At 45.0% G+C, this 20,189-nt stretch overlaps 1 protein-coding gene across 1 annotated transcript in view; it reads left to right on the forward strand.

Moving 5' to 3' along the window:
• The first annotated feature begins 12,186 nt into the window (after window positions 1-12,186).
• The window catches only part of LOC117346202 (vomeronasal type-2 receptor 26-like), a 42,641-nt gene continuing 34,638 nt past the window's right edge, over window positions 12,187-20,189 (forward strand). Inside the window, exon 1 of the mRNA XM_033915604.1 lies at window positions 12,187-12,317. Coding sequence (XP_033771495.1) covers window positions 12,315-12,317 — 3 coding nt within the window. The 5' untranslated portion in view covers window positions 12,187-12,314. The remainder of the gene's footprint in view (window positions 12,318-20,189) is intronic.

Here is a 20,189-nt window from a genome sequence, read left to right on the forward strand (position 1 = left end):
GTTGTGTCCCTTGAAGGTGGCAATGCGGTTTATTCAGGAAACGTACTTTCAATCTAAATTTGAGAAGTTGCTCTTGCATAAGTGTTATCCTCATGTTTTTCTTTCCTGCAATGGAATCCACAAAAAGACCCAGGGAATAGGTATTCTTATCCACAAGAATGTACAGTTTACTCTGAAAGAGGCAATTCGGGATGCAGAAGGGCGGTATATCTTGGTCAAGGGAGAGCTGGAAGGCCATTTGTATAGCTTTCTGAATGTTTATGTACCCAATACAGGTCAGGGGGCCTTCTGTACATTATTGGAGTGCTTATTATTGGATCATGTGGATGGCACAGTTCTAATTAGGGGGATTTCAACCTAACCTGCAATCCCCAGGAGGATAATTCTAATTCGGCAATTCGTTATGCAAGGGGTGACAGTCGAGCGTTTCTTCGTTTCTTACGCCGGTATGATCTGGTTGATGTCTGGCATTATCATCATCCGGGAGTGTGAGATTATACTTATTATTCCTCTTTACACCACTCATATACTAGAATCGATTTGTGGTTGACTCCTCGCCGTACTCTGCCAGGCATTGGTGGCTCCACTATTGAGCCACGAGTGTGGTCTGACCATGCTCCCCTTTCTTTGGAATTGCATGTTGGTCGCGATAGGGAGGGGTGTTGTCTGTGGCAACTGAATGATTTTTTGCTTTGTTATCCCACTACCTTGTCTTTGTTGAAGGGTGATGTTAAAGATTTTTTCGCTTTGAACAATACAGGTGAGGTCAGCTCGGGTGTACTATGGGAGAGTTTTAAAGCGACTCTGAGGGGGTGTTGCATTTCATAGGGAGTGTATCGTAACAAATGTCGGGTCGCTAGACGACTGGACTTATTGGCTCGTCTCCGGCATTTGGAATTTTGGCATAATCAGCATCCCACTGAAGCGGGCAGTGCGGCTCTGGTGGCATCTCGACAGTCAAAGGAGCTTGATTTAGAGGGGATGGCATGGGCTCTTCAGTGGCGGAAGCAGAAGTATTTTGAGTGGGGGGAGAGTGAGTCGCTTGTTGGCCTTGCAGCTTCGGCAGACACAAGCTCAACATCTCATTTCTAAGATTTGAGATGCTGCTGGGCTGCTCCAATTGACTGAGGTGGCCATTCATCAGGCTTTCTTGGAGTTTTATTGCACTTTATATACACCCGAGTCTTCTGCTTCAGATGCAGATATAGAGGCTTTTCTGTCAGGGGTCAGTTTGCCCCGACTGGCAGAAATAGATGTGGAGTAGTTTCTGCTCCCATTCAGCTCCCTGAGGTTTTAGAGGCTATTCAGCATCTGTCTGCCCAAAAGGTGCCAGGGCTTGATGGTTTTTTTTCCTCTTATTTTACAAAAAGATGGCGGCTTATTTGGTGGATCCTCTTACTCAGTTGTTTAATTCTTTCTTAGCGGAGAAGAGTTTACCGTATTCTTTTCATCAAGCTGCGGTGTCACTTTTTCTTAAGCCTGGGAAGGATCCCGTGCTCTGGCTCCTATCATCTGATATTCTTGTTGGGGGTAGATTATAAGTTGTTTACTCATATCTTGGTAATCCGCTTGTAAATATTTATGCCAGCGCTGGTTCATGGGGACCAATGTGGTATTATTTCTGGGAGATAATATTCGTAAAGTGTTACATCTCATTTGGGTGGCCTGGCATTTTTCTATTCCCTCACTATTGCTCTTGGTTGATGCCAAGAAAGCTTTTGATCAGGTTTACTGGCCATTTATGCAGGTGGTGTTCCGCCGCCTGGGGTTTTCGGGCAATTTTTGCATTGGTTGACCTTATTGCATGCTAACTTGTTTGCGGGTTAATGGCCAGTATACAACCCCTTTTTTTGGTACAACGTGAGACCCATCAGGAGTGTCTGTTATCTCCCCTTATTTTTGTGTTAGTGATGTAACCCTTAGCAGTGGCTATTCGGGCTCATACTGCTATACACGGGATTACTGTGGGGGCACAGGAACATAAGATATCGCTTTATGCCGATGATATCATGTTTATGCTTTCTCAACCGCTGGACTCTGTGGGTGGTACTGCGGGTCCTAGAGCAGTATAGCCGGGTGGCGGGGTTCAAAATTAATGCCACTAAATCTGAGATTCTTAATCTTTCTATTTCTGCTGACTTATCACTGGCTTAAAAGGGGCCTTCCCATTTCGTTGGGCTGCTAAGTCAATCCGATACCTTGGGGTTCATGTATCTAGGGACCTGGATGAGCTTTTTTGCCTGAATTATCCCCCCTTGTTGCGTGCTGTGTTTGCTAATCTTGATCAATGGTAGGGCTTACATTTGTCCTGGATGGGTAGGATTAATGCATTACGAATGAATGTCTTGCCCCATTTTTTATATCTGTTCTGTTTGCCTCTCTCAGTCCCCAAACAATTTTGCTTCAGCTTCAACATTGAGCTTTCACTTACATCTGGAATCATAAACCACCCAGGGTTAGACGGGAGCATATGTATTGGTATAGGCTCCATGAAGGCATGGGAGTTCCTGACTTCTTTAATTATTATTATGCTGCCCAATTACAAGTTTTATTTCATTGGGTTTTCCCAATCAGACATTGGGTCTTGTTAGAGCAGGAGCTCCAGCCCAGTTATCCCCTTGCGGCCCTACCGTGGCTTCCTTTGGAGGTCCTTCGGGATGTTATGCGGGGGGGCTCCCTATGGAATGGCTTGCAACTTGCATCTGTGGGAACAGGTGTGGTGGTCTTGGTTCCCGCGGAAATGCTATTTTCATGCTACCCCTATTCAATATGCACCGGGGTTTTTACCTGCTCGGGACTCTGGGATATTTCAGCGATGGGAGAGAAGTGGGCTCCGAGTGCTGGGCCAGCTGATTTTCCAAGGGGAACTGATCCCTTTTGCAGCTTTGCAGGATGTCTATGATCTCCCAGCGGAAGATATTATTGCCTATACCCAGCTTCGGGATTTTGTACAGAAGTGGGTTCTCCTGGACTGGAAGAAAGTGGACTCAGCCTTTCTTCAGGTGTTCCGCATGGGCTCTGTTGTGGAACTTATTTCACGATTGTATAAAGCCCTATTGTATAGCCGTCCCCAGGACAGATCATTCAAGCATAAATGGGAGGCCCTTTTGGGGGTGCCACTTGATTTGCAACAATGGGAAAGCCTTTATGGTGCCTTGTTATGAGTCTCACTGGCCACTCCCCTGGTTGAACAGGGATACAAGATGTTATTTCAATGGTATTACACTTCTGAGAAGTTGTACTGTTTGTATGCCGATGGGGATGGTTGTTGTTGGAGAGGCTTTGGGGGGCTGGGGACTTTTGAGCACATCTGGTGGGACTGCCCTAAAGTGGTACTCTTCTGGGGAATGGTTCAACAGATGTTGTCTGATGTATTGCATACTCCTGTACTCTGCACATGGACGTATTCTAGCTCAATCAACCTGCCCAGGGGCTGGATTGTGATCCAGCTCATTTTGTGGCTTTGGTTGCTACGGCAGCCAGACTGTGTGGCCCAGTTTTGAAAACAGACTGCTCTTCCTGCACAGTTGTATCTTCCTCTTAGAGTGGATGATATCTATCTTATGTCTAAACTGACTGCTTTACAAACTGATACCTGTAGTTCTTTTCATCACATTTGGCGTGCCAATGGTGCTTGGAGGGGCATCGTCTAAAGGCTTTAATTTGGGAATATCCAGTCAATTCTTTCTTGCTGGTGGGTTACTTGCCTGCTATTTGGGGAATGTATATTACCCGGTAGGGAAGGGGGATTGTTGTTCTGCTTGGGGATGCTCTTTTGTTTTTTTGTTGTTGGCATTTAGCCTGTGTTTGGCTCTTTGCACTGTTTAATAAAATTGTTTTAAAATTTAAAAAAAACTTTAAAAGAACGGTGAGAAAGAGGGCAAGATTTGAGTGGACAGAAGCAATAAAGTTAAGAAAGCTCAATGGAAAAAACCAATATGTTGAAGACAGGCATAAGGAATGCGCTTCCAGAGGGCGTAATAGGGCAGAGTACAGTACTGGGGTTTAAGAAAGGATTGGACAATTTCCTGCTGGAAAAGGGGATAGAAGGGTATAAATAGAGGATTACTGCACAGGTCCTGGACCTGTTGGGCCGCTGCGTGAGCGGACTTCTGGGCATGATGGACCTCAGGTCTGACCCAGCAGAGGCATTGCTTATGTTCTTATGTTCTTAAGGAGGGAATGGAACAAGAGAATAGAGAGTTGCATGGAGACAGAAATCAAACCCATCCCCACCTGTCCCCGGTAAAATCAAACCCGTCCCCGTTGGAGTCAAACTTGTCCCTGCCTGTCCCTACTAGAATCAAATCCATCCCCACTCATCCCCACTAGAATCTGTCCCTGACTGTCCCTATAAACTTCAGAAGTAGTTATTTCATTTAATTATGCTACTGAATTAAAGACTCTGATTACATTACATTACATTAGAGATTTCTATTCCACCATTGCCTTGTGGTTCAGGGTGGATTACAAAAGAATTACAAAAAAAAATTTGTTACAAGAAGAAGAAATCTGGTAATTTCTAGAGGAGATAAAGAGTAGATGAATTTACAAATAAGCAAAGACACTTTAGTTGGGAAATATTAATTGGGAAGAATACATACTTTGTAAAGGATTTCTACCAGAACCTCTAATGTAAATATAAAATATAAATACTCAGCTGATGAGGACCCCCAAGCTATGTCAGCTGAGGACTTCCTCTGCAGGTGGCCGGGGCTCCCTTTTTGCCAAGCTTGGCAGGCAGAAGTAGCGTCCCTGAGTCACAGATGCTGACACCTCAGTGGCTCTCGGATGCTACCAGTGACTTCTGTGTTTGGTTGGAGGGGAGTTTTGGTTATCTCTAGAGGAGGTCCTCTGCTGGCAGTGCTTGGGGATCCCCATCAGCCACAGCAAGGGTCAGCAAGTACTTCAACACTGTAGAAATAAAACCAGAAATGTATTTCCTTTTCTTTTGAACATAATACAAAGACATCTGCTATATACATTTCCCAAAGCTAACATATTTTGCTCAATAAATTCTGTTTTTTACCTTTGTTGTCTTTTCACTTATTTTTCCATCAAGTTGGTCCCAGTTTATTTTTTCTACTTTCCCATCTTCTGTAAATTCTTCTGTTGCTGTCCATTGGTTTCTCATACCATAGTCCAGCATTTATCCCTCTCTCATCCCCAGGACCATGGTGCAGCATCTTTCACCCCTGCCCACCAATCCCATGCCCAACATTTCTCCTTCTATCACCCCTCTCTAGCACCATGCCACATTTCTCCCTCCATTCCCTTCACCACTATGTCCAGCATTCCTCCCTCTTGCATCCCTTTCAATCTGTCTCACTGTTCCCTTTCTACCACATTTCTCCCTCTCATCTTTCTCTTCCCTCTCATCTGTACCTCACTTCCTCCCTATGACCAAAAATTCTCCTTTCTTCCATTCCCCGTGTGCAGACCATCTCTTCCCTCTCACTGACACACCCACACCCAATTATCCCTTTCTATTCCCTCCCCCACCTCAGCATCTCTTTCCCTCCATCCTCTCTCCCAAGTTCATGCCTTCTGTGTCCAAAAAGGTACTCCCTCCCCCCTTCTGTGTCCCATTTTTGCCTCCCACGTTTGACCCCTTGGGTGTCCCGTGTTTGCCTCCAACATTCACATCCGGATAACAGCAGGGGTTGGAGGCAGCTCAAAGTCTTCTTTTGTATGGTGAAGGCAAAATAAGTATAAAGACAGTCAAATGTTTCCATTAATGTTTCAAACTCCACTTGCAGTGGGCTCCTTTTATCATTATTAATAATAATAATACAACTAAAAGGGGAGTCATAGTAGCATTTCCTTGTGACAAAAGGCTGTAAAATTTTCCAAACAGAGTCTGAGAGCCAAAGCCATGGAGAGTAGATCTCATTAGACCAGTGTTTTTCAACCTTTTTTGGGCAAAGGCACACTTGTTTCATGAAAAAAATCACGAGGCACACCACCATTAGAAAATGTTAAAAAATTTAACTCTGTGCCTATATTGACTATATATAAAGTAATTCTCTTGAATAGGAATCAAATAAACACAAAGAAAGTATTTTATAATGCTGCCACCGCCGCCAACGGTGTTGTTGGCGGTGGCACTCAAGTGGCTAAAGAGCCGCAGTTTGCCGGCCTAGGGACAACACTGGAGGGTGGCCAGCTGTGCACCCCCTTGGGACGTAAACCCGGGGTGGGGCAGACCGCCCCCCCCCCCACCCTGGTATGCCAGTATCTGTACCTCACTCCCTCCCTATGACCAAAAATTCTCCTTTCTTCTATTCCCCGTGTACACAACCATCTCTTTCCCTCCCTTCCTCTCTCCAAAGTCCATGCCTTCTGTGTCCAAACACTCATTCCCTCCCCCACCTCAGCATTTCTTTCCCTCCCTTCCTCTCTCCCAAGTCCATTTCTTGTGTCCAAAAACGCATTCCCTCCCCCACCTCAGCATCTCTTTCCCTCCCTTCCTCTCTCCCAAGTCCATTTCTTCTGTGTCCAAAAACGCATTCCCTCCCCCACCTCAGCATCTCTTTCCCTCCCTTCCTCTCTCCCAAGTCCATGCCTTCTGTGTCCAAAAACCCATTCCCTCCCCCCACCTCAGCATCTCTTTCCCTCCCTTCCTCTCTCCCAAGTTCATGCCTTGTGTCCAAAACGCACTCCCTCCCCCCTTTTGTGTTCCGTGTTTGCCTCCCAGCCCATCTTTGCAACTTTCTCAGCAAAACGAAGCTCAAGCCGCGAGGCTTGTCTTCTGCTTCCTGCCTGCCCTGCCGCGCACTAATAGCCAAACGGAAGTATTCTCCGACGTCAGCGCTGACATCGGGGAACGCTTGCGATCGGCTATATGTTAGCTGCAGGGCAGGCAGGAACAGAAGACGAGCCTCGCGGCTCGAGATGTATTGAACTCTGCGGGTTCCCCGTCCAGCTCTCTCCTGTCCACGTGGGGCGGACCGCCCCTCTCCCTAGACTGGTGGTACTGCCCTGATGGCGGCCCTGACCGTACGGCACACCAGGCAACATCTCGCGGCACACTAGTGTGCCGCGGAACAACGGTTGAAAAACACTGCATTAGACTACAGCTCTGATGGGTCCTAGAGGAGAAGCAAGCAGCAGTAATTCTTTTTTTCTGTAAATCTTTATTGATTTTTAAACTTTGATAGTGTAATACAAATTCAAAACATCTTTAAAAGCAGTGAAAAGAAATTCAAAACATCTTTAAAAGCAGTGAAAACACATGCAAGAGAGAGGAGATGGCAGGGGAAAGGGGTTAAAGAATTATTTTTCTAAAACAGAAACACGACAAGAACAGGAAAGGGAAAAGAAACAGAGGGGGTTCTTTTCTGCTGATGAACTCTGCTTTATGTTCAGAGAGGCAATGTTTGCTCTGAGTTCTAACCTCATCCAGCCCCAGAATGCTGCTGGCACCAGGCAGAGGAAATTCCATCCTGTTGCTTTGACAAGCAAAAGCCCTGGATCAGCTCTCATCTTCTCAGCAACTTTCTCCTCATCATCCAAATGGAGCTCTGAAAGGCAGCTCGAGCCAAGAGGCTCATATTCTTTTCCTGCCTGCAGCACGCACATGTAGCTGACCGGAAGTCTTCTCCGAAGACACAGCTGACATTGGAGGGAGGGCTTCACATTAGTCACATGCAACATGCTGCATGCACTGCACACTGCACATGACTGATGTGAAGTCCTCCCTCGACGTCAGCTCTGATATCAGGGGAAGACTTCCGGTTGGCAATGTGTGCTGTGGGACAAGGATCCTGGCTAGGCCTAGTGGCTCTGCTGAATCCTAGTCCTGGAGTTAAAATAAAGGTAGGAACACAGATTCTTTAATGTCTCCCAGAAATTGCACACTAAAATGTCCAGGTTGTTCAAACTAAACACTTTTAATGGAACACCAAAAGTTTCAAACAAAAATGTCAGAATTTGGCATGAGTGAAAACAAACTTTCAAGAATTCTCTTTACTTCTTTTATCAAACAAATAAGTCCTACTCCTAGCACCAGCCGTACTTCCAGAGTCAGTCCAAACTAATAGCAGCAAAATCCTCAGTTTAGCCTTCCGGCCACATTTAGGATATGACAGAACAGTCATGCATCAAGTCATAGCTTTTGAGTATAAGGCGGATACTGGCTACAATATAAAAATCCTTAATTTAGTCTTCTGGCCATACTCATGGCTTAACAAAACAGTCCAAGCACTTTCTTGTAAAATGTTCTTTCTGGCTCTGGCTCTGGTTCTGACTGTGTCCCTGTTGGGTAGAGCTAAATCCCCAACAGGTTGGGAGGAGAGGAGCCTGTTCACCACAGGTGTTGCCGCCCTCCCCAAAGAGACAGGCTCCGGTTTGACTTCTTACACTCCCAGCACAAGTCAGAGCAGCGCACAAGCTGCTCCAAAACATAAATTCAAAAGTTCAAAAAAACAAGGAAAACTTCTGGGCTTAATAGCCTACTCACACTTCATTAAGTGTTCCTCCCAGTTAGGCAAGTCATAGTCCACCTGGCATTCCATGTCTTGTTCCTCAGGTTGGACTTCTGGTTCCTCCATTTCCCAATCTTCAGGGAAACTTTCTTGTGCTGGCCATGGTTCAATTGGAAGAACTGGCTTCCTTCCCAGCTTCTCCTCAGCTTCCTGTCCCAGCTGTCTCTCCCCTCTATCTGACAAGGAAAGCTCTGTAAATGGGAGCCTCGGCAACAAGCCACGCCCCCTCCTAGCAGGGTTAGCCAAATTCTTAAAGGGCCCTGTTCTTTCAGCTTGAGCTATGGATACTCTTAAAGGGGCAGGCACCTTCCTACAGCTGTTAACAGGATTTTCACCTCGCTCAGGATGTTTCCTAGACCTGGTCACCGGGTTTTTACTGGGGTTTACAGGGACTTTCTCCTTGGATTCAGCAGGACTAGCCAGATCCCTATCACAGTGCGCGCTGCAGGCAAGGAAAGAAGACACGCCTCTCGGCTTGAGCTGCCTCTAACCCAGTGGTCTCAAACTCAAATCCTTTTCAGGGCCACATTTTGGATTTGTAGGTACTTGGAGGGCCTCAGAAAAAAATAGTTAATGTCTTATTAAAGAAATGACAATTTTGCATGAGGTAAAACTCTTTATAGTTTATAAATCTTTCCTTTTGGCTAAGTCTTAATAATAATATTGTCATTTATAGCTAAATAGACAAATGATCAAGAAACTGTTTTTTTTTACTTTTGTGATTATGATAAACATACCGAGGGCCTCAAAATAGTACCTGGCGGGCCGCATATGGCCCCCGGGCCATGAGTTTGAGACCACTGCTCTAACTCCACGGGATACCCATGACCTGAAATGGTGTCCCCATGGGATCCCCGTGATCTGAAGGGGGAACCCAAGGGATTCCCATAGACCCCATTCCTGTGCAGCTCTCTGCAAGAGAGAAGAAGAGAAAAAATGGACAGCAGACACTGGAAAGAAAATTAGTAGAAGATAGACAAAAAGCCGAAAGAGAAAAACTAGGACCAAGATGATGAAAAAGCAAAATGACCAGATAACAAAAGGTAGAAAAAATAATTTTATTTTCTATTTTGTGATCACAATATATCAGATTTGAAATGTGTATCCTGTCAGAGCTGGTGTTAGACAGTAAGCGTGAACTGGGGCCTAAAAGAGAAAGGAAAAGTCTTTTTTATTTATTTATTTTGTTTATATCAGAGAGTCAGTGTGGGGTTGGAGAGGTTGTATCCCTATATTTCTACTAAGATTAAACTCCTCTTCTATTAAACTGTGCTAGCAGTTTGTAGCGCAGAGGGCCATGCTGCTCCCAAAACTAATAGGAACTCTATGAGTGTCGTGAGCAGCATGGCTCACTGCGCTAAAAACTGCTAGCACAGTATAATAGAAGAGGCCCTAAGTATCTTAATAAAGTATTCAACCCCCAACTTAGCCTGTGTTATAGATTTTGGCCCCTTATGTGATTTGAGTTTGACACCCCTAACCTAAGGATTTAGTTCAGCAATTTCAAGATTCTTATACTAACCTCTATACCTTGGAGTATTGCCTTCTAGTGAGGCTATTTTGACCTTTCTTCATACTGTTTCCCCCTACTTTTATGTAGAGTCAGCATGATGCACTTAATAGTCCTGTCCGGCTTTACTCACTTGTACTATTTTTGCTGGACAGGGATTTAGAGGGCAGGTTGTAGGCCATAGGGTTTTCAGGGTTTTTTTTAAGAGCTTCCTCTGTGACCTGGTTGAATGAATCCCAAATGGTTGTGCATCTTTCTTTTCCATGTCTAAAATCTGATTTGCTTTCTTAGCTGCCACCACACATTGAGCTAGGGGTTTCAATGTATCCTCAGTGATGATATCCAGATCCTTTTCCTGGGTGGTGAGTCTTAACATAGAAACTTGCATTACATAGCTATAGTGCAGGTTCTCCTTTCCCACATACATCACTTTGCACTTGATCACATTTAGCATCATATACCCATGCACTAATCTCTATTTTCAAAAGAAAGGTGCCTTGAAATATAAACCAAGTGGTGCAACCGGTAGAAAAAAATCTCAGCCCATCTTCCTGCCTACTGCTTCTTCTTGATTTGTCCTTTTTTCCCTTTACTTCAAGTACCTTCACCAAATACATTCACTCTAAAACAAATATACATACATTTTTAATGACTAGGTTGAAGAATATTTCCAGCTTGAAAAATTTACTCAGACTGTTCCCCACTTTGTTTTTATTCTTCCAGAGGCTCCAAAGAAAAGCCAATACCATTTAATGTTGTCTTGATTCACTTGCAAAGCAATACCACTCATAAAACCAATGCTGGGAAGTTTTTCTTCATCCAACAGGTGGTGGACAGTTGGAATGAGCTTCCAGAGCGCGTGATAGGACAGAGTACGGTATTGGGGTTCAAGAAGGGATTGGACAATTTTCTGAAGGAAAAGGGGATAGAGGGGTATAGAAAGAGGATTACTACACAGGTCCTGGACCTGTTGGGCCGCCGCATGAGTGGACTGCTGGGCATGATGGACCTCTGGTCTGACCCAGCAGAGGCACTGCTTATGTTCTTATGTTCTTATAAATCATTCTAGATTTCTGTGCGTACTATCTGAAACATTTCACTCTGTAGCCCTCAATCTCACTCCTTGGAGTGATAAATCTCACTCTTTGGGATGGTTCATCCTTAGCCTCTCTGTAAATTCAGGGACACTTCAAGTTTCAAGTTTAATAAAAATTTGATTTGATCGCAAAATCATAATTCAATGCGATTTACAAATAATGATAAAATTGGAGTAAAAAAACATTAATCAAACCAGACGGTTAATACAACTTTAGACCAACCAGACACAGAAGGTTAAAAAAAATGAAGGGTTAAATACAATTTGTAAACAAATGAAAAGGACAAGGTGATGAAACAATAGGATGGGGGAAAGGTTACCCGCTCAATTTTCACTTATCAGCGTTACTAATACTCTAACATGCATCCTTAAAAAGCCAGCTTTTCAGAAGCCTTTTAAACTTAATTAAGTAATTTTTCTCCCCTTATATTGATTGGAAGTGAATTCCAGATTTGAGGGGCCGTAACAGAAAATATCGTGTCTCTCCTTCAATAAATGAGTCTTAGTGAACGGACTAAGAGGAGAGATTTCTCTTCTGATCTTAAGGATTTAGTAGGAATATAAGGGATTAGAAAGGGTTAAATACATTTATGTACCACCCTCTTAGGAGTATCCCTGGATTTGTGGGGAGGGTGGGAAGAAGAGAGTTGGCCTAATGTGAGGCTGTCTATGTGTAAATGACTAAATCTCCTCAAAGGGGGAGCATGTAATACCAGGTACAGAATACGTCCCTTTATAAAATGACCCCCAATTTTATAAAGGAGAGCCTAACAGGAGCCCAGAAACAAGCAAATCTGCAAATTATGTGTTATTAGACCCAATGACCCATGTGATATAAACTGTTCTCTCAGAGTGATTAAAAAAGGATTATATATTCATTATTTTATATTTTCTTGACAGGTCAGTTATATTTCACAGAATATTTATATGAGTGACCCTGTTCAGTATCCTTATTTTTATCGGACTATCTCCAATGAGCTGCATCTCTCTGCTGGGATAGGCAAGCTACTGAAGTATTTTGGCTGGAAATGGGTCAGTATATTTTCAACTGATGATGAAAGCAGTATGAGATCTATCCAGATCCTCAAAGAAGGGATTGAACGGAATGGTGGCTGCATTGCATTTCATCGCACCTTTCCTCACCGGACAAAAACCACAAAATTGGATTCACAGCAACTTCAAAGAACAATTAAAGAATCATCAACTGTGATCATTCTCTACTATGGTAAATACTCTGACTTTCCACTACCACTTATACGGAAATATCAAACATATGCACAAAGTGGCAAGGTTTCTATCACCCTAGCTGAGGTAGAATTATTAAATCCAAATATATACCTATATCACTATAACATAAGCAACAAGTTCTTTATATTCAAACCACAAAAGAAAGTTATGCCAAATTTTTTAAAATTTATCCGTGAGATGAAACCTGTCTGGCTGGCAAGTGATTTTGATGCTAAACATTGGTGGGAGGACCTGTGTAGCAGCAGATGCCCAAAGACGATCAGAAGAGACTGCAAGTCTTACCATATGGTTTACTCTCAATGTTTCAGCACATCCTTTAGCAGCAGCTACAGTGTGTACAATGCTGTGTATGCCGTGGCACACGCACTGCATGACATGATCATGTCTGGCTCAAGAAATGGCACCACATGGACTAGAGAAAATAGGGAAGTTTTGCACTCTTTGCCATGGAAGGTAATTTTAGTACTTGTATTTGATACCAGAATTTTTTATTTAAAAGAAAGAGTGGTATCCTTTGCACAGAGTGATAGGGAAATTTACACAGGAGTAGTGAAGGCGACTCTTCATCCTTAACCTTCTTCCCCTCATGATTTTGATAAATACACCCAACAATCATGAACAAACAAACACGATGAAGTTACAGGGAAAAACTTTTAAAACCAATTGGAGGAAATTTTTTTCACTCAGAGAATAGTTAAGCTCTGGAACACATTGCCAGAGGATGTGGTAAGAGTGGATAGTGTAGCTGGTTTTAAGAAAGGTTTGGACAAGTTCCTGAAGGAAAAGTCCATAGTCTGTCATTGAGGAAGACATGGGGAAGCCACTGCTTGCTCTGGATCGGTAGCATGGAATATTGCTACTCCTTGGGTTTTGGCCAGTGTCACACCCGCGCTCTGGCGCTGCGTTGCGAGCCCCGGGATCGTGACAAAGTTCTTTGGTCTGGCGTGTCCCTTACCACCAAGGGACCCTTCAGGACTTTGCCTGGCTTCTTATCAGCGCAATAAGGGCATGCAAGGGAAGAGTCCAAGTCAGAATGCAGTAAATGAAAGTTTTATTATGGTCACTGGTTTCATTAAGCAAAAGGCACAGGCTTCAGCTCAGCAGTTTCAAAACAATCATTATCATGGGGCAAACATAAGCTGCTCAAACAGGGCAAAATCCTCAAAATCCAGTGTCCAGGTTTTGGTAAGCCCCACCTTAGCCTTCAGTCCCCCTGCCTCTGGACTTTCTTAGTATTCCACTACACAGTCCTTTTCACCAGGGCAGGTCGTTTAGGCACATCATTTATGGGGCATTTACAACACCGCTTATGCTCCAGCAGCTATGCCGGTTCATGGTGTAAAATGCAAGGTATGTCTGCTAGGGCTGTTCCTAATATAAAGCCCATTGCTAGAGCAGATAGTGCCCAAGCTGCTCTGTTTAATCCCCAAGGTAACCTTTTGCCTGCCATGACTCCTGTATCCAGCAGAGGGAGTGCTAGTGCTAAACTGCAGGTTTCCCTTCCCCCACTTAGTAAGGGAAGGAAAATCAGGATATCCGGCACACCTGAGCATTTGGGGCGTGGTCCCTAACTTCTAAACCTTAGGTCTGCATGGCTAGAGGGAGAGAAGGAGAGCTGGAGGCAAGGGAAGCAGTCGCAAGGCTCAGGGCTGGCAGCTCTGCCTAGCTGTTCAGTTCCCAAATCCATGGAACTGGTTGAGGCTGGAGCAGAATCACCGGTAGGCCCTTTGGAAGAAGTCCAGGGTATGGAACTGGATTTGGAGCCGGAGCCAGTGACAGAGTTACCATCCATAGTGCAGCCCATGGAAGTCAGCTAAGCCAATATCCGGGTGTTTGCTGATTGGACTATTTTTGTTTGCATTGCAACTGTTTTGTATCACTGTGGATTACAAGTGTCCAGGTTTTCCTGGAAGGCCTATTGTTTGAGCAGGTCAGACTGTTTTTGTAGTCAAGGTATGTGGGGGTTAGCCTCACGTTACATGTGGTGGGATAGCGGGCCAATATTTGGCAAAATTTCATCACGTGAGGCACACCACCTTGCCCAGCACTTCAGATGCTGGAAGAAATCAGTGCCATAGCACTGGTTTAAGATAAGTCTGCTTAGGAGGAAAATAAGGACTTGTGCTGCACCTTTTTCTTAGTCAGACTAAAAGACACTATACTGTGTGGAATTCTGTCTTAACAGAAAAGAACTCCTTTTGGACGTTGAGAGTTCAGAATACAGTTTGTGGAGTTTGTTTTTCCTCTTTTCTGTTTTGGCTGTTTTTGGTTTTTTTTGAAACTCTCTGATGGGAGAGATTATAAGAATAATGAGTTTACCTCTTATGAACATTACAAGACTTTCCTATTATGGTCATTGCCTGACAAGTTTAGTTTGTGATAACTTTGTTTTGAGGACTGATATTCAAGCTGGAGAGTGAAGCAACTATTTTGTTTTTGAATATTTCACATTAAATCCAGTCCAGGTTTTGGTTTTCTTACTTACCTGTTTGCAGTGTGTTTTTCCTTTTTGTGCTAATCCTGACTTATTTATCCTTGTGTCGCCAGCCGCAGCACACAAGGTCCAAAACTTCTGTGTCCCAGCGGCTCGGGACCCATTGCCCTGACCCCGCTGGTAACAATGGGCATGTAAGCCCAGCAAAGGAAAACAAACCCTAACAAAAACTGAGCAACCAAAAACCTGGCCCGCATGTCACATGGTTTCACCAGCTTAACGTTTCCTCACACACACTGTTGATCTGTAAAAAGTAATCCTCATTTGCACAAGTTTCAAAAGGCAAACTTAACACACCCCAGACTGAGAAGAAGTTTTCTTTCTGCTTAGTCTTAGCTCTGGGAACATGCAGGGCTCTCAGCACGTCTCCCTGCTGTGCCGTTAAGGTAATTAATTAATTATGCACAGCTGTGGGGGAGGAACATTCCTGGCTCCGCCTATCAGCTAGCAGGAAAATACTTCAAAACATTTGTTAGCCTCAGAAATAAAGCTTTTGGGCACAAACTTAAAGTTTACTATACAAGGAGAGACATACAAATCCCCTTCAAAACAAATCCCTCTCTTCTCTGGTGGCTTCACAATTGTAGATAAAGGCACTACACATATCTCTTACTGTATGTCAATATCCATGGGCACCACCTCTGGTCCTACCAGACTTTCTTGTGTATCCATGGCTTCCCCTAGGGTTCCTTCCCAACTCTCAGGGGCAGAGGCAAGTGAAGGGGCACATATATGCCTTCTTTGTAAGTTTTTCTATTCCTGCTTGTGAAATAAAAAAGCGCTCTGTGTTCTCTATAGCTAACTAGTTTGCCAAGGTCACTCCTCCTCATGAAACTGGTGGATGATTTTGTTTCTTGTGAGACACTTAGATAAGAAACAAGAAACATTTGCTAAGCTTAGACAATAAAGCACAGTAGTTATGGAACATCCCCCCCTCCTTATGTTTGCTACCAAATATGGTTTTCCCTACAGTCATATCCTGAAAAAACTGACCCATGTAAAATGCTATATAAATGCTCCAGTACTCTGAATAAAGATCACATCTGTTTGCCTATTTGCGTGTGCGTTTGTATGTCTGTGTGTGTGTGCTTTCCTTCTAGGATGCATCCATAGTGAGAACAGCAGAACAAGGTAAATACAAATTGGGACCTGTGGTCGTTTCAGCAAGCTCCTCTGCATCCACCATCTGCCAGTCTGTACCATCAGACTCCTCTGGGTGAAGAGAGAGTGGCTGGCTCTCTCCCGTTTGCCTCTATGCTGCTTCCCCACTTAGTGTACTGCACTCCCTCATTTTAAGCTGTGGAGAGACACTCCCCCTCAGCCTAGGTGGGGGAGGGGCCTTCCATACCCAGGCTTGTTCCATCTGGCTAAGTGCAGGTTCTTTTCCAGCCTTAACCCTTGCCTGGATAGGCTGCTGGAAAGGTAGTAATCTCCTATCAGGCTTAGGGACAGGTTTAAACCGTGTGCAGCTTTTCTGCCCTGCCTCTTCCGACTCCACTTCAATGTCTGAGAAGTAGTCAGCTAACTCTGTAGTCTGTGATTCTACTTGGTCATCTCTCTTGCAAAGGGGTATAGTATATTTCTTCCTTATCTCTGTGGCAAAACCCGGACCGGACTTGGGTTTGTCATAGACAAAACCCGAAACGGACTTGGGTTTGTCACATTCCCCCACACTTAAAAGCTGACTATTGCTGATAGTTGGATTACCCCCCCATGTTCTCTGGGATCCTAGACAAGATGTCAACATTGGTGTTCAACTTCCCCGGCCGATGCACCACCGTGAACTTAAATGCCTGTAGTGCTAAGTACTAGCGAGTAAGCCGTGCGTTATTATTTCGCATGGTATTTAACCATTTTAATGCAGCATGGTCGGTGACCAGTGTGAACTCCCTATCCTGGAGGTAATGTTCCAGCATTTGCACCGCCCATTTCACTGCCAAACATTCTTGTTCCACGGTGGCATACCTCCGTTCATTTGGGTGAAGTTTTCTGCTGAGGTACAACATTGGGTGTTCCACCCCCTGACTTTCCTGACTAAGGACTGCTCCTAGTCCTGTACCTGATGCGTCTGTTTGTAAGACCAAAGGTTGATTGAAATCAATGGCCTTCTGGACTAGTCAGACACAGGCATTCTCTCAGGGCTTCGAAGGCCTGATTCTCAGTTTCCCCCCAACAAAGTGTTTCTGGACTTCCCTTTCTTAACATGTCCATGAGGGGCCCTGCCCGAGCTGAGAAATGAGCAATGAACTGCCTATAATAACCAATCAGCCCCAGGAAAGCTCTAAGCTGCTTTTTATTGCCAGGACAGGTATATGTCCAAATACATTCGACCTTATCCACCATAGGCCTTATGTGTCCCCTTCCTACAATATATCCTAGGTACTTGACCTCCCGTTAGGCTAAGAAACACTTTTTCGGGTTCACTGTCAATCCCGCCTTCCTCACTGCCCTCAGTACTAGCGCTAGGTGTCCTAGATGTTGTTCCTATGTTGTTGAGTGAATATGTCATCGATGTATGCATCCGCATACTCGTGGTGTTCCCTGAGCACCTCGTGGACTAAGTGTTGACAGGTTGCAGCTGCCCCGTGAAGTTCAAAAGGCATCCTCCTGAATTGGAACTACCCCCGAGGGATGCTGAACGCTGTCTTAGGCCATGCAGACTCCGTGAGAGGAATTTGCCAGTACCCTTTTGTTAGATCCAAGGTCGTCAAAAACTGGGCCTGGCCTAGCTTATCCAACAGTTCATCGACCCTTGGCATCGGAAACGCGTCGAATTGGGACACCTCATTTAGTTGCCTAAAGTCGATGCAAAAACGAGGCGTCCCGTCTGCTTTGGGGACAATCACAATTGGACTGCACCAGGGCTCTGCGAACGCTCTATCACCCCTAAGGTGAGCATCTCCTGGACTAATTCCTCCACCAGCTTTTTCTTTTCTTCCGATAACCTATAAGGATGTACCCTTATCACCTTCCCTGGGTTGGTCACAATATCGTGGGCCACCACTTCTGTTCTGCCAGGTAGTGGGGAAAAAACATAATGACTTGACGGAATTGCCTTTGGGAGAGATCCGTTCCTATATTCACCTCCCCTTGTGTGCCAAATACTGCTATCTGCGGACCCAGGTCATCCTTCTGTCCCCGCTGTGCAAGCATTGTGAGGGCCACCCTATCTTTCCAGGGCTTTAGCAAGTTAATATGATACGTTTGTACTCCCCCTTCACTCTATAATCCATGTCTCCTATTTTCTCTGTGACCGTCCCTGGTCTTTTCCATCGGGCCAAGAATTTGTGAGAGTCAGACGGCACCAACATTAACACCTGATCTCCCACCTGTAGCTGTCGTGACCTGGCTTTCTTATCATAATAGGTCTTCTGACGTTGGCTCCATTCTAAATTTTTCTTTCCCAGGACCAGAGCGCGCCTCAACCCCTCCTTAAGTCGCGCTAGATACGAAATAATATTACTCTCCGTCTCCTCCAGAAAGTTCCATTTGTCCCTTAACATGTCTAGCAGTCCCCTAGGGGACCGCCCAAACATTAATTCATAGGGACTTATTCCTAGTGAGTCTTGGACTTTCACCCGAGCAGCAAAAAGGGCGAAGGGTACCAGTAGGTCCCAATCCCTTGGTTCCTCTCCTACCCCCTTTGTGAGCATCTATTTAAGGGTTTGATTAAACCTTTCTACCATACCATTAGCCTGGGGGTGGTAGGCAGAGGTTTTAATGTGTCTGATACCAAAACCCTCCCAGAACAACTTCATCTCTGTTGAGAGGAAATTGCTGCCCTGGTCGGTCAGTACCTTCCTAGGAAATCCTACCAAACAAAATAACCCCAGTAACTCTTTCATAATGACTGTGGACGTCGTTTTCCTGAGCGGAAATGACCAAGGAAACTGGGTGGCTATGTCTATCACTACCAGAATGAAATTATTACCCCTAGGGTTTTTTTCCAGAGGCCCTACTATATCCATTGCCAGGCGCCCTACTGGATCTTCCACTATTAGAATGGGTATGAGCGGTGCTCTCGCTGGCCTTGCCAAGGACAGCTTCTGGCAGGTCGGACAGGACTGACAGTATTCCATCACTTCCTGCCTAATCCCTGGCCAGAAGAATCGCCGAGCCACCTACGTAAAGGTAGCCTCTGCCCCCTTATGTCCCGATAAAGGGTGGTCATGCGCTACTCTCATAACCAGCTTCCTAAACCATGAGGGACCACTAGCTGCTGTTCCTTACTACCTAGAATGTCCCCAGGACCTTCCCTGAACAACAGCCCTTGTCTTAGTATCCACCGGGTTGCTCCTACTTGTCTTTCTTTTGCCCTCTGCCATCCTTCCCTAAGGGTAGGATCATCCTTTTGTTCCGCTCTAAAGGTAGGGAAGGTTTCCGTTACCTCTCTGGGTAGCCATGGGACCTTCTTAGTTCTTCCAACCTGTCCCATTGCCCTACCCCTCCTTTGCTGCTGCCTCCTTTTCTGTGAGCGTGACTTGCATTCCCCTTTCTGCCGTGCTTTCTGAACGCTTCTCCTGTAAAGGGGAAAATCTCTCCTAACTGCGTTTCGTCCCCATCTTTAGTGGGTGCCTGTGACCGTGTATTGACTAAACAGTGCTTCCCTTTTATAATCTCAGGGAACCCCTGCCAATCACGTCCTAAAATGACTTCAAAGGGAGCCTTGGGTATAATGGCCAGAGAGGTTCTATACACCCTATCTTTGAATCTTATTAGGGTGGATCTTACTGGATATTGTTTGATGTCCACATGAGCACACTTTATTCTCACTTTTCCTTTGTCCCCCATTCCTCCTTCTCTGGGGAATACCTCCCGCCAGAACTGATGGGCTATCATAGACTGATCAGCCCCAGAGTCCACTAATGCACTCACCTCCCGTCCACCCACTGAAACTGGTAGAAAATATCCCTCTCTCCTTTGGGTATCCTCTTCCGATACCCTACATGCCACCATAGAATACCCCCTTTCCTCACACTCCCTCTGACAATGTCCCTCTCCCCCACAATTAAAACACCTAACCTCTGTAGCTGGTGCAAACTTCTTTTGGCTATTACCCTGTGCTCTGGAAAATGTATTCCAGCTAGGTAACCTTACCTCAGATGTGTGTGCAGGGGTGGGTGTTGGTGGGTATATTCTATGCGCAGGTCTTACAATTTCTACCATCCTTTGGGCATCTAGGTAAGCTTCCATTACTGTCAGGGTTTGGGTAAGGTCTTGGCATCCCTATCTGCACACCCAATTCTGTATATCATGGGGCATCGTTTCCAGGAATTGTTCTAGCACAATTTCTGCAAACAGAGCTCCAGGGTCTGTCAGTACTGGTTGCAGCCACCTTTCTGCCATTTTCGTGAG

The sequence above is a fragment of the Geotrypetes seraphini genome, chromosome 12 (genome assembly GCF_902459505.1).
Source record: "Geotrypetes seraphini chromosome 12, aGeoSer1.1, whole genome shotgun sequence".
Lineage (NCBI taxonomy): Eukaryota > Metazoa > Chordata > Amphibia > Gymnophiona > Dermophiidae > Geotrypetes > Geotrypetes seraphini.